General features: G+C 44.2%; 1 protein-coding gene across 2 annotated transcripts in view; it reads right to left on the bottom strand.

The window, feature by feature from the left end:
- The window catches only part of LOC137153153 (UDP-N-acetylglucosamine transferase subunit ALG13-like), a 45,198-nt gene extending 33,898 nt beyond the window's left edge, over window positions 1-11,300 (bottom strand). For both annotated transcript variants that reach the window (XM_067548240.1, XM_067548241.1), the window contains exons 1-3: window positions 10,009-11,300; window positions 8,938-9,021; window positions 493-543 (exon numbers count right to left, since the gene is read on the bottom strand). In XM_067548240.1, the coding sequence (XP_067404341.1) occupies window positions 493-543; window positions 8,938-9,021; window positions 10,009-10,149 (276 nt within the window). In that variant the 5' untranslated portion in view covers window positions 10,150-11,300. The remainder of the gene's footprint in view (window positions 1-492; window positions 544-8,937; window positions 9,022-10,008) is intronic.
- Window positions 11,301-12,742: the final 1,442 nt, after the last annotated feature.

Here is a 12,742-nt window from a genome sequence, read left to right as displayed (position 1 = left end):
CACTAGCTAGAAATGTTCAAGGAAACAGTAAGTTTTAGTAAGAAAACAGTTTTTTAAGCTTCAACTCAAGTGTTCAAATCTGGAAAAAAAAAGTGAAATTTGTCTAACATTTGCTATGAACTATGCACCCAGTTTTGTAATGGCTTTTAAAGGTCCAGGCTGAAAGGACCAAAATTAGTTCCCCTCAGTTTAAATTACACGTAGTGGTTTGACAATGCCCCTTTTTACTCACAAGCAGGAACCAAGGCCCTGATCCTGCCACCAGATCCACATGGGGTCCTACTGCATCCACACAAAGTCCTATTGAAACCAACAGGGCTCTCTGCATAGGTGCAAGGGTCCACTTATGAGAGTCTGATGGCAAAACTGAGGCCCAAGTTAGCAGAGAGAACAAACATAACATTCAAACCCATATCCCAGTGAACTACATGAGTTTTGGGGGCTCAGACTCAGGGTGATTCACCTTTGGCACAAATATGAATCTGGCCTTACCTTTGGATCTCCCAGCCGTTCCAGATATTTTTCAAATGATCCTTCCACATACTTAAAAAAAAAGATATTAGATTTATTGCACATAATGTACATGCAACATATATAATGATATTTGTATATCATTACTAAATCTGCTAGAAACATTAAGATCCAGAATTTGCACTTTGTATTTAAAGTTTAGAGGAAAACTGAAAATATTTTTCTTATTTGTATTACTGTAGTGCCTAGTCATGGATTAGGACCCCATTATGCTAGGCAATGTACAAACAACAGATGGATCCTCGCCCCAAGGAGCTTATAATCTAAGCATAAAATAAAACACAACAGATGAATATAGACATATGGGCAGGTGGAGAGGGGAGTACCAGGAAACAATGAGGCGATATTGGTCAGCATATAGACAGTGGTCTTTGCACAACAGGCTTAGAGTTCATAAGTCAAGTAGCCTTTCTGATCATGAATGATTTCCCCCCTTCTCACTCCACATTTAGGAACAATTCCTAATGAATGTAACTTCTTGCAGAAAAGCTATTTTATCTATACACACTAGATTGATAAGCGCCCCATGGAACAGACTAATCAAAGACAATCACACAGTCAGAACTACCGCAGTCTTTCATTAAGAATCTTAAGGAAGCATGCGAGAATGTCTTGTGTCAAATATAAGGTCTGGAAGGTTCAGGAATTTAGAATTCAAATAGCCAGTACAGTATTCAGAGTGCTCTTTCAGGACAAAGTTGTTTCAAAGCATTCACAGGACTGGTCTATACTGGAAGTTTACCAGTTGCTGACAACTACTGATTCGTTGTACACTATCATTACCAGTGTAAGGCTTGAGGTTGTTTTCAGCTAACAAGTTGTAGGTCAAAACTCATTTAAATGGCTAACGAGCATACCTGAACCTCAAGGGCAATGGCTACTGTAAACATCCGATGAATCCAGACGTCCTCTTAGTCATTCTAATTCCAGTGAGAACAGCACATTTGCTTTTAGAATTTGTCTCATCTGCCACTGTAAGGACCCCCCCGTTCTTCCTCCACCTTACCCCCACCCTAAGTATAGCCCTAGCATCCTTGATGTAAGTAGAGTGATTAAAATGTCTTGCATGTATGTAACGACCACTATCACTGTTGTTCTCTCCAGATGGGACAATGTCTGTATTTGTAAGTAAATAGACAAATAATTTAAAATGTACTATGTAATCAATAAGAAAACGTATAGAATTGACGACTGTAACACCATGAAGTTGAAGCTGATTTATCAGACTTCCCAGTATTGTGAATAAACCTCTTCAGTATTGTCTGTGCTGCCTGATTCATGGAGAAAGAATCCTTTGTGCTTTACAGTTTGGTGCAGCGAGCATGCACAATTCTTGTGAACACGGGAGTGTCCATTTCCCTTACTGACCTCCCCTTCCCCATTACTAAATAATACATTACTATTTCAGGGGTAGGAGGCACATGCATCACTGCCTACAGGAGCCACCCCGTTCTTATAAAATCCAATCTATTTTTCTGGACTCAATCTTTTTATGTAGCTCCAAATGCTGAGGGAACTATTTTGGGTATGAATGCCCTCCATGATCTTGCAGCTACCCTTAATTTTGCTCAGAGCAGTTACATTTACTGATAAACTCATGTGCACTCATACCATTCCCCTTCGCAGCAACAAGTCTCTTTCTTCTATTGCCACTGCTAAATCTATGACTCTCACCTGGGATACCTCTAACCCTTTTCAAAAATTATGTTCCAGGTTTCCTTCCATCTGGGCTGAGGACAAGTTATCTTGCAGCTTGGTGCCTGCTCATCTCTGCCCACCCATCCAGGTTACCAGTCAATTTCCCCCACTTACCAAACAATATCCTCTCAAGCCTGAGGCCTTAAACGCGGTAGGTGACATTATTCATTCTTTACATCAATGAAGCATACTTGTTCCCTGTTCCTCCCCCACGAACTCTCCTATCTGGCCAGTTAAACTGGATGGCTCCTGGTGCCTTACCATCGACTACCACACCGTTAATCAATATGCAGATTAACTTGCCCCTATTGTAGCTGACCCATCAGTCGCCCTTTTGGGCCTTGATCATTCTTACTGCACCTTCACTGTGTTAGATATTGCAAACAGCTTTTGGAGCCTCCCTGTTCATCCAGAGTCACAACACTGGTTTGCGTTTACCTTTGGCCCCACCCAATTCAGTTGGACTCGTTTGCCCCAAGGACATCATAATTCTCCCACGCTGTCACCGGGTTATGGCCAAGGTCCTCTCTTCGGTAGACTGATATTCTGCCAATTTTACTTGTTTGCAACATGTTGATGATTTATTGCTTGCTTCCTCCACCGTCTCTGACCACTTACATGCACTTCAAATGCTACTACAGGCCTTAGCTGATGCAGGCTTAAAGGCTAACCCTCGGAAAGCTCAGATAGCTCTACCTACAGTTCAATAACTGTGTTACACAGTCTCTCAGGACTCCAAAGCCCTCACTTCAGACCGCTGGATCGCAATTGCTGCAGCCCTGCGGCCAACAACAGTTCCGGAATTATGTAAGTTAATGGGCCTCCTTCACTTTTGTAGACAATATATCCCATCTTTTTCCACCTTAGCACAACCCCTCAATGACCTTCTTAAAGGGGCCCATGCCTCCTCAGACCCCATCTCTTGGTCACCAGAGCATGACCACTGCTTAACGCAGCTTAAAACAGCCCTCCTTTCGGCTCCAGCACTTGGGTTCCCCCGCCCATCAGTACCATTTGAGCTCTGGACCCAGGCATGGCCATCCTGTACTATTGCTGTACTCACTCAGAACCACGGCAACAGGCGCTGCCCTGTGGCCTACTATTCCACCCACCTTGATCCAGTAACTCTGGCTTTTAACCACTGTCTTCAAGCCCTAGGGACAGCCTCCTGGGCCATTACTGTTTCCTCACCTTTGGTTTCTGGAGACCCCCTTACAATTTTCGTGCCTCATACAGTTCACAAAATCTTGGATAGGGGCCGCTTCTCAAAGGTCACCTCAGCACGATGGTCCAAGTGGGAATGCACCCTTCTAAGCCCCCACATTACAATTGCACATTCTAACCTTCTTAATCCTGCTACCTTAATGCCAACAATAGGGGAACCTCATCAGTGCCCTCTTTCTGAGGACACCATTATACAGGGCTGACTTGTGTCTGAACAACCACTACCCTCTTCTGATCTTTTGTTTGTTTGTTGACTGATCCCGGTACCATGTCACCAGTCAACCTTGCTCTGGCTGGGCAGTTTGTGACCTGTCAGGTACATGCAGCCACTCGGGTTCCCTGCTGCCTTCCTGCTTGGCTCAAGTAGACAAATTAGTGGCACTAACACAGGCCTGCCTCCTGGTGGAAGGCCAGGCTGTTACCATTTACACAGACAACCGCTATGCATTTGGGGTGGTTCATGACTATCTTGATTCTTGGACTAATAGGGGTTACCTCACTTCATTTGGTACCCCTCTTAAAAATGTGGGGTACATTAAAGGCTTATTGGAAGCAGTTAAAAGACCTTCTAAGCTGGCTGTGGTTAAGACCAAGGCACATACCAGAAACAATGACCCCCTTTCTCTTGCAAATGCAGCTGTAGAGGAGGCTGCTAAAAAGGCTGCAACAATTCCACAGGAAAATCTCCAAGTGGCAGCCACCCAAACTCCTGACCTGAAGCAAATTTCACTACCTGAAATACAAGAACAATGCACTAGAGAGGAAAAATGAACATGGATTGAAAATGCTGGTAAAATTGATAATGTCAACACTTGGGTCACACAGGATCAGCAATTTGTAGCCCCTAAATCAATTGTGGCTCACCTTTGTGATCTCTATCACCTACCAATCCACCCTAACCCAAAAAACTATGCTGTACCACATCCAGGGAAAGTGGTGGTGGCCCAAGACGACAGCAGACATGCATGACTACTGTCGGCGGTGTCTTGTATGTGCTAAATGTAATGAAGGCAAAAAGCTTAAAGTGGCAATGATACACCAGCCTCAACCCACAGGTCCTATGCAAAAGATTCAAATCAACTTCATAGGCCCCCTACCACCTGTAAGAAGAAAAAATATTGCTTCGTCATAACTGATCATTTCACCTGTGGATTGAAGCTTTTCCCACCTCTAAAAATGATGCCAGCACAGTGGCCCGCTTACTGCCAATGAATTCTGCCCTTGATGGGGCTTACCATGTTCAGTGGACTCAGACCAGGGAACCCACTTTACAGGACGAATCATGAAGGAAGTCTGCTCTGCTCTAGGCATTAAACAAAAATTTCACTGTCCATACCACCCTGAGAGCTCTGGGCTAGTGGAACGAGACAATCAGATACTGAAAAAAAATCACAAAAGCCTTACTTTCACAAGGAACTAGCTGGGTGGCTCAACTACCCGCGGCTCTCCTCTTGATGAGGGCAACTCCTAATGCCACTACAGGAGTCTCACCCTTCAAAGTCATTACTGAAATGACCATGTCTTTGAGGGAAGGATGTATAATTCCGGCTCCCCTCCCTCTGGTTTCTGATACTGCACGAGAATACATCAAACGTTTAAATGAAGTTTTGCAGCCTCTGAGACTGACTGTCAAAGACAGACAGGAAACTCAGGACTCCCCCGAATCCCCCTCCTCGGTGGATGTACAGGAGGGAGATCAGGTCATGGTAAGAACATACAATCCTGGTGTACTCCAACCAAAATACTCGGGTCTGCATATGGCATTGGCCTATACAAATACATCTGTGAAGGTGCAAGGAATCCCAACATGGGTTCACAAAACCAGAATTAAGCTGTATAAATAAGTTTATCTAATATGTGTTCTGTGCACGAATTTTGTCTTTTCAGGTGAAAATGTGGTTCCTCCTAATGATCCTTCTCTTGGGCCTCAATGCCACATACTCCTGGGACCCACACGTATTCCAAATCATGCAAGACACCTGCCTCAAGGCTGGCCAATACATGCAACTTCCCAAAGAGGGAGATGGCGAGTGGGTAAGAAAACCCGATGTGTGGCTTACTACCCCACCTTCTCTGAAGGGACCCATTGTAATTCCTGGGCCCATCCACCGCTCAGATTATAACAGTCTCACCCCTTCTACCCACCCCCGGGAGCAGAATACAACTACCTGCGTGTAAATATGCCGGATACAACTGTACCTGGAACTTCAATCCTAAGGACTGCCCACCAATCCACACAATAGGGTATCCACCAGGCCCAGCTGAACGTGTTCAATTTTCAGAACGTAATACAAAGAAACAACCCTTTAAGGCCCTTCCCCTCGAGAGGACCAACCTCACTTTTTCTATAGCCTTCGACGATACCATTGATGTCCAGAATATTTACAGTCACTCCACCGGTCTGGGAAACTATACCTGTATTTGTAGATACAGGTTTGAAAACGGTATACAACTTGTTTTTGGAAAAAGAATACTTCTAGGAGCAGGATGGACAGAACTTTTACCTTTGCTATGGGAACCTGGAATGGTATTGACAAGAACACTGTTCAAACCCAGTCAGACTCCTGCGATGTTCGAATGTAAGATGCTATAACTTGACTACTTGTGGTTATATCCCCTCTACCACCTGCCCTGTGCTCCACTCCATCCCTCCTGATGGTATTATTCATTTGGGATCTAATAAGACACTTCTACATGATGTAATTATGGTTTCTGTTAAAGTTAAATGATTTGTCTAAGTTTACTGTACCATTACAAAATGTACGTTTCAACCACCCTAATTCTTTACAATGGCTACAAGAACAGTTAAAGTTACTAGTACACCAATATCCTGTCCGCACCCACGCAGTAAAAAGACAAAAGCGAGGCACCCTAGGTGATACTGGGGGACTATTTGGAAGCTCAAATTCCATGATAAACTCACTTAATGCCAATATGGATAGATCTTACAATGCCTGGGTTAAAAGCCAGACTACCCAGGCCCTAAAATACACCAATGCTGGCTTATTATACGCTTTCACTGCTATTGATGCAGCCATGGATGGATTCTATACAGCAATTAGACAATCCTCCAATATCATAATCAATATGACTATATCCCAATCTAAGGGACGTGCTTGTGATATGTTAGCTCGTGATTTGTTCAATATGTTAAAAGAAGATATGTTAGATATATGCCTTGGTTTTTCCCCTCCCACACCCTCTCTTCCTCTGCCCTTACAAACTTGGCAAATATATCTGCTCAGTTAATTGTTGCCTCCCTCCTACCCCCTGAAACCTCTTCCACCCACCCTTCTGATTTTCTTCTTACATACCCTTTTGTTATCCCCACCAATGTTTTTCCTTCCTCTTTTTATTTCAAATCTATTGGTTGTGTGTCTAACAACACTGTCTATCGAATAGGACTTTCTGGCTTTGTGTCTCCCTCCCCCAGTGGCAGCATGCTCATAACAACTTCGGACTGTTGTACAGAAACTGCTGACTATGTTATTTGCTCTTATTCTACCCTCCGCCCTTTGAATACTACTTCTTCTGTGGTTGTTACTATCCTTCCTCTCCTGGATGCTGAGATTGCTGTTCAAGTGTCGGCCACGCAGTGGTGTTTTTCACCACTGCATCATATTACAACTACGGCCCACTACAATGTCCAGCCAATTCCTCCATGTGTCTACAGATTACAGACTCCTTCACTCTGGGTGACATTCATTTGCCTGGGCGCATCTTCACTGGAATGACAACACTTCCTCAGTGGTATGGCAATCTATAGCCGGACAATACCCCTGTCCAAATAGCAAAGGAGCTGCTGGTTAAAGTGGTTCTTGCTGCTGCCTTTGTGTCTGCCACCGTTCATAAGAACACTGCTAAAGGCCCTGTGAAAGTCCAACTCTCCACCCAGATTGTAACCCGCTTGGAAGATTCAACTTCTGGCCCGTCGTACAGCCTCATCACTTGGTGGACTATCCTGCAAATAGTGGCCGCTGCTGCTTCTCTTCTTGCCCTGTTTTCATCTGTGTGTATGTGCTGCTACTTTAAGCACATGCTTAAACAACTTTACTATGCTCTCTACTCTTGCCTCCACCCCGTTTTCCTCCTCCCTCCATAACACCTCTCCCGTATAATCCTACAATAGATCATGAATATCAAAGTATCTAAATAATTGATCATATCTCACTTATGGGTTCGATTTGTCAAACAGGAGGGAACTGTAAGGCTTGAGGTTGTTTTCAGCTAACAAGTTGTAGGTCAAAACTCATTTAAATGGCTAACAAGCATACCTGAGCCTCAAGGACAATGGCTAGTGTAAACATCCAATGAATCAGGAAGCCAGATGTCCTCTTAGTGATTCTAATTTCAATGAGAACAGCACATTTGCTTTTAGAATTTCTGTCTCATCTGCCATCTATCTGTAAGGACCCCCCCCCCCTTCTTCCTCCACCCTACCCCCCACCCCAAGTGTAGCCCTAGCATCCTTGATGTAAGTAGAGTGATTAAAAGGTCTTGCATGTATGTAACGACCATTATCACGGTTGTTCTCTCCAGATGAGACAATGTCTGTATTTGTAAGTGAATAGATAAAGAATTTAAAACGTACTATGTAATCAATAGGAAAACGTATAGAATTGACGACTGTAACACCATGAAGTTGAAGCTGATTTATCAGACTTCCTGGTATCGTGAATAAACCTCCTCAGTATTGTCCGTGCTGCCTGATTCTTGGAAAAAGAAACCTTCGTGCTTTACATCAGCAACAAGTACATTGTCTAATATTCAGCAGTATTGTAACAAACTGAGGCTAGGAATACAAAGACATCACAGCTGTCAGCAGGGATTACATTAGTGACCTTCTGAATGAAAACCACAGGCCTCTACCTCTTCAGTTAAAGCAGAGTCTTCACTAGATGAAAATAGCAGGCTTCTACAGTTGTTGCCGTCATGCACTGAAAGTGTACAGGGACATTAAAGCACACCTATTATGCCATGGCTAAGATGCCCTGCAATATTCCAATAGAGATGCATGGTTTGACTCCTAAATGTCTAGATTCACTCATACAAGAAGCTGCATAAACAGTTTCACACAGACAGATTATTAAACGCCTATAAGGTACTGTAACCACAGTTACTTAAAATGAGAGATATCATATGTTTAGAATAAATATATATAATCTTTTACAAATAAAATGTTGTGCAATATAAATAGATTTGTTTCTAAACCTTGGAAATATAAAATTGACTAGAAACTAATTGGCAGTACATAGAGTAGGCCAAATGAGCAAGTACTTTGCCCTGGACTTCTCAACTTGCTTAGAAGTAGTTTAAGTCTATGCTTGGTCAAAACTTAGAAGTTAAAAACAAAACAAAGAACAGTGGAACATAGGAAATAATGGGGGAGTTTATACATAAACATATTATTTACGTAGATCTATGCACTAAAAACCTAAGTTCATACATAAACTTCACATATCATAAATACACAAGTCTACTTACAGACTCAAAGTTACACTGGTTTTCCCTCATAAATGAAACACAAGCCTTCCTGACTTCCATATGATGAATCTGACAAGAAAATAGCTAGAAAATTAAAAAAAAAAAAAAAAAAAAAGGGGTTAAAAAGGCACTGAAAGGAAAGGTTTGCAGCTAATTTTAAGGTACACTTTACACTAAGGCTCCCTTTACATATAGTTTACAAGGTGCTACTAAGTCATTAATATTTTATAAGCATGTTACAGACCTGAGTAATATGTATTATAGATAATTATAAGCACACCATTAGGTGTAAATAGTTGTAATCAACCTTAGTCCAGTTGGACTCTAATATTCTACACAAACTGATTAACCATTTTATAAAACCTTTATAAAACACTCATAAATGGAACCTTGATATAGAGCATGACCCTTTGTGGTTGCACAGCTGTGCCTTACTTACATTATTTGCCCATGCATTTTTAAGTGGAAGAATTAGAAGATGCTAAAGGAAAACAAATGATTGTTAACTAGGTAACCATTGGCAGAATATTAGTCCAAAGGAGAACTTTTAATCAAACCTTTGGCAGCCGGGATGAAAGGAAAACTAGACCTGAACCACAGCTCATTTTGCAAAACCAGGCCCATCCCACGTTTGTGTAATGAGACAGGGCAAAACTAGGAACTTTTCTCCAACTCCAGCAGCTGGAGCTTTGGGAAGGGAGCTAAAGATGAAGCCAGGCTGGAGACGGCTCCAACACGGATATTTCAGGGCCAAAAGCACAACTTTGGAAAGCGATGACTTACATCAACCAACCCCAGCCACCCGCTGCCTCCACAAGAAAAGACCTCAACTCCCCCCTGCCAAGCTCAGCTGGCTCTTTGAGCAGAGAAGGGACTGGAAACCGGGGGGGGGGGGAGAGTTATCTCCCCGAAGGCAGGCAGCGCTTATTGCATTTAACTCTCGATATTACAGCCAGGAGGGGGGTGGGAAAAGCAGCACCGAGGCCAGGCCTATGAAGGGAACCAGCCCAGCCCTTGAGTAGCAGCCCCACTTCACCCCCAGTAAAAGAGGGCAAAGGAGACGCCTTTTACCTGCTCGGAAATAGCCCGAAAGAGACAAGAGGCGTCTTTGGCCGTCAGCTTGCGGTACAGCCCCAGGCTGGCCAGGTACTCGTCCATGGTGACCTCGCTGAGGGATTTCTGGCCAAAGTATTTCTTCCAGCCTTTCTGCATCTTCCGACCAGGGGCAGAGAGGAGCGGGGAGCCGAGGGAGAAGGGGACGGGGTCGCTCCTACTTCGGCGAGGCAAGGGCCGCCGGGTCCAGCCTGAGGACTACGAGCAGGCACCAGGCTGGTGGGCGGACGGCTGCATTGTGGCCACCGGGGCTTTGGAGCCCGTGGGGCTGGGGGGAGGAGGAGGGGCTCCGGGAGTGGGGAGGCTGTAGGGGCGCCGGCTGGGGCGGGGGGAGGGGGATACGCAGCGGCGTTGCTGAGCTCAGCAGCCCCCTAGGCGCGCGGGGCTGCGCGTGGCGTCGCTTGCTGCGGGCCCCCAGCTGCAGCCAATCCGGCCGGGCACTGATGAGCCCCGGCCTGCCCTACCCATGCCCACGAGACGGCTGGGCCGCTGACGCGCCGCTCTCATGTAGCGAAGCAAGGGGACTGAGCGAGCCCCGGGTGCATCGGGACGGGCAATCGACCGGGAGCGGCGCCTAAAGCCCCACGGCGCTTCTGAACGGGGGCCAGGGCAGAAGTTACATAGCAGCAGGCGTTGCACGTGGGGGCCGCTTAGTTCTCGGCGCGGGGTGGCTGGGACGCAGCCCCCAGGCTGCGGGATGGGGAAGAGCACTACGTGTTTCAAAACCGAGCGCGCCGCCCCAGCCGTGCACAGAGCAGCGCTGTTGATTTTGGGTGGTGGGCCTCTGTCTTCCCACGGGCATTCAATGTGTTTCCTCGGCGCTGTTTCTGCTCCCGTCTCGTTGCTCACGCTGAAATACGCGTCGCTTATCTTGCGTGTGAAATATTTTGTGCCTATCACAAACGAAGAGAATTTTTTGGACGGATTTATTAACGTACATGGAGGGTCTAAGGTGTCTGCTGTAATGCATCAACATGTAATAAAGTTTAAAATACAGAAAAGGGAAAGACTTTCTTTCCTTGGAATCCCATTATTAATTGCCCGGCTTCTTCTTTTTTGTACTCCTGTTACACTTTTGTTGTCTTCTCCCCCCCACCCAGATTTGGGTGGTTTCTTAGCAGGTGCAAAGACTCTTCCACTCCTTTCCTTTTCAAAAACAAATCCCCAACAAACAACTGGTGCCAATTAAGTTCTAATGAACCAATCAGTGTCAGAGAGGAAAACATGAAAACTTACCTGTTTTACTAAACACCTTTGGATCTAGTGTAAGTTAATTAAGCCTCTCTCTGTCTGGTTTATCTTTGCAGGCCCCAATCCTGGAAATCGTTGAACTCAGTGAGACTGTTCCCATGTAAAATTACTCATAGGCAGGCTCAGGGTCCATGTTTGTAGCTGAGTTTTTTCTTAACCTGCATTGTTCTTTGACTAAAAGATCAATAAAACACCAACAGATGCTCTCTAGTTCTTCATCCCACCCCAGAAAGAGAAGGGATTTCTTACTAGGCTGAGTTCATATTGATTATTTAGAACTTTATTTTCTGGTGTACCTGTATATGGCTATAACTAGCATGTGGCAAATTAGGGGTTAAATCCTTCCGTCCCTACTGGGCCAAAACTGCAAGTAGTTTCATTGGGACCCTGTGAAGTAGATATTGCAGGAGTGGGGCCTAAAGTGGTAAATATTTAACCAAGCAGTGTTTTCTTTGCCCACTTAGGAAGTGAAAATCTGGAGGAAAATATTGGGGATTAGAAAAATTAACCGGGGGTACTGGGCAGCAAATAACTGATTACAGTACAGTATTTGAATACAAATCATTTGATTATGAAGACAACTGTCATTTGTGTTTTTCAGGTGTTAATGAGTGGTGTAATTAGACAAATACCACATGCAGTGCTTTTTTTTTAAACCCCTTATTTTAGGCAGAACAGTACTTAAAGGAGGTGACATTTAACACCAATTGCACAATTACTTGATTATTTAGTAGGAGAAAAATATTTTTAGTGGATCTTATCAAGGCTCACAACTCTTAAACCTCCCCTATTTTTTAAGTATCTACTTAACATTTACAGGACAAAATAATGGTAGATTAGTATCATGTAATTGATGGATGGTATTGCCAATCCCTCTCCCCGATCTTTTTAAAAAAAAAAAAAAAAGGCCCCTCCAAAAGCCCTCTTGCTGGCAATTCTGTCTTTCTTACTCTCTTTTTCCATGCTCCTGTAAGTGCCTATGTTGGGAGTGTTAAAGACCTATTTATTTGCAGAACAAATACAGCAGAGGCAGTGGAAGTGCAAACCTTACACCACACTAACAATGTATTTTCACCAGGTAGATGAACTATCCACTCCAAAGGTTAGTCTGCATGCCTATTCTGTCCTCGGACTCCTTATTGAGACTGCCAATTTGAATGAGGATTTATAATGTGTTCCATGAGGGCCCCTCCTCCTGTTGTTCTGGAATAAAATCTCCTTTGAGGTAGGCATATTGCAAAGCCTGTCTATTTGAGGGGGCATCTGAGGACTTAGATTCATTCGAAAAGAAAGGGTAGAGTAGGATCTTTAATAGTTTTGCTGACTGATGATTGTGATGGGGTGATTTTGCAGCTGCTCCAGAGGCATAGTGGGTTGGCCCATAGGGAGCAGCTTGCAGGATGGATCCTTGGTTTGGTTATTTTCTTTGTAATTATATTTG

The sequence above is a fragment of the Emydura macquarii genome, unplaced genomic scaffold, assembly GCF_026122565.2.
Source record: "Emydura macquarii macquarii isolate MOO-44397 ecotype Brisbane River unplaced genomic scaffold, CSIRO-AGI_Emac_v2 contig_1253, whole genome shotgun sequence".
NCBI lineage: Eukaryota > Metazoa > Chordata > Testudines > Chelidae > Emydura > Emydura macquarii.
This window is presented reverse-complemented; position numbering and strand designations above follow the sequence as displayed.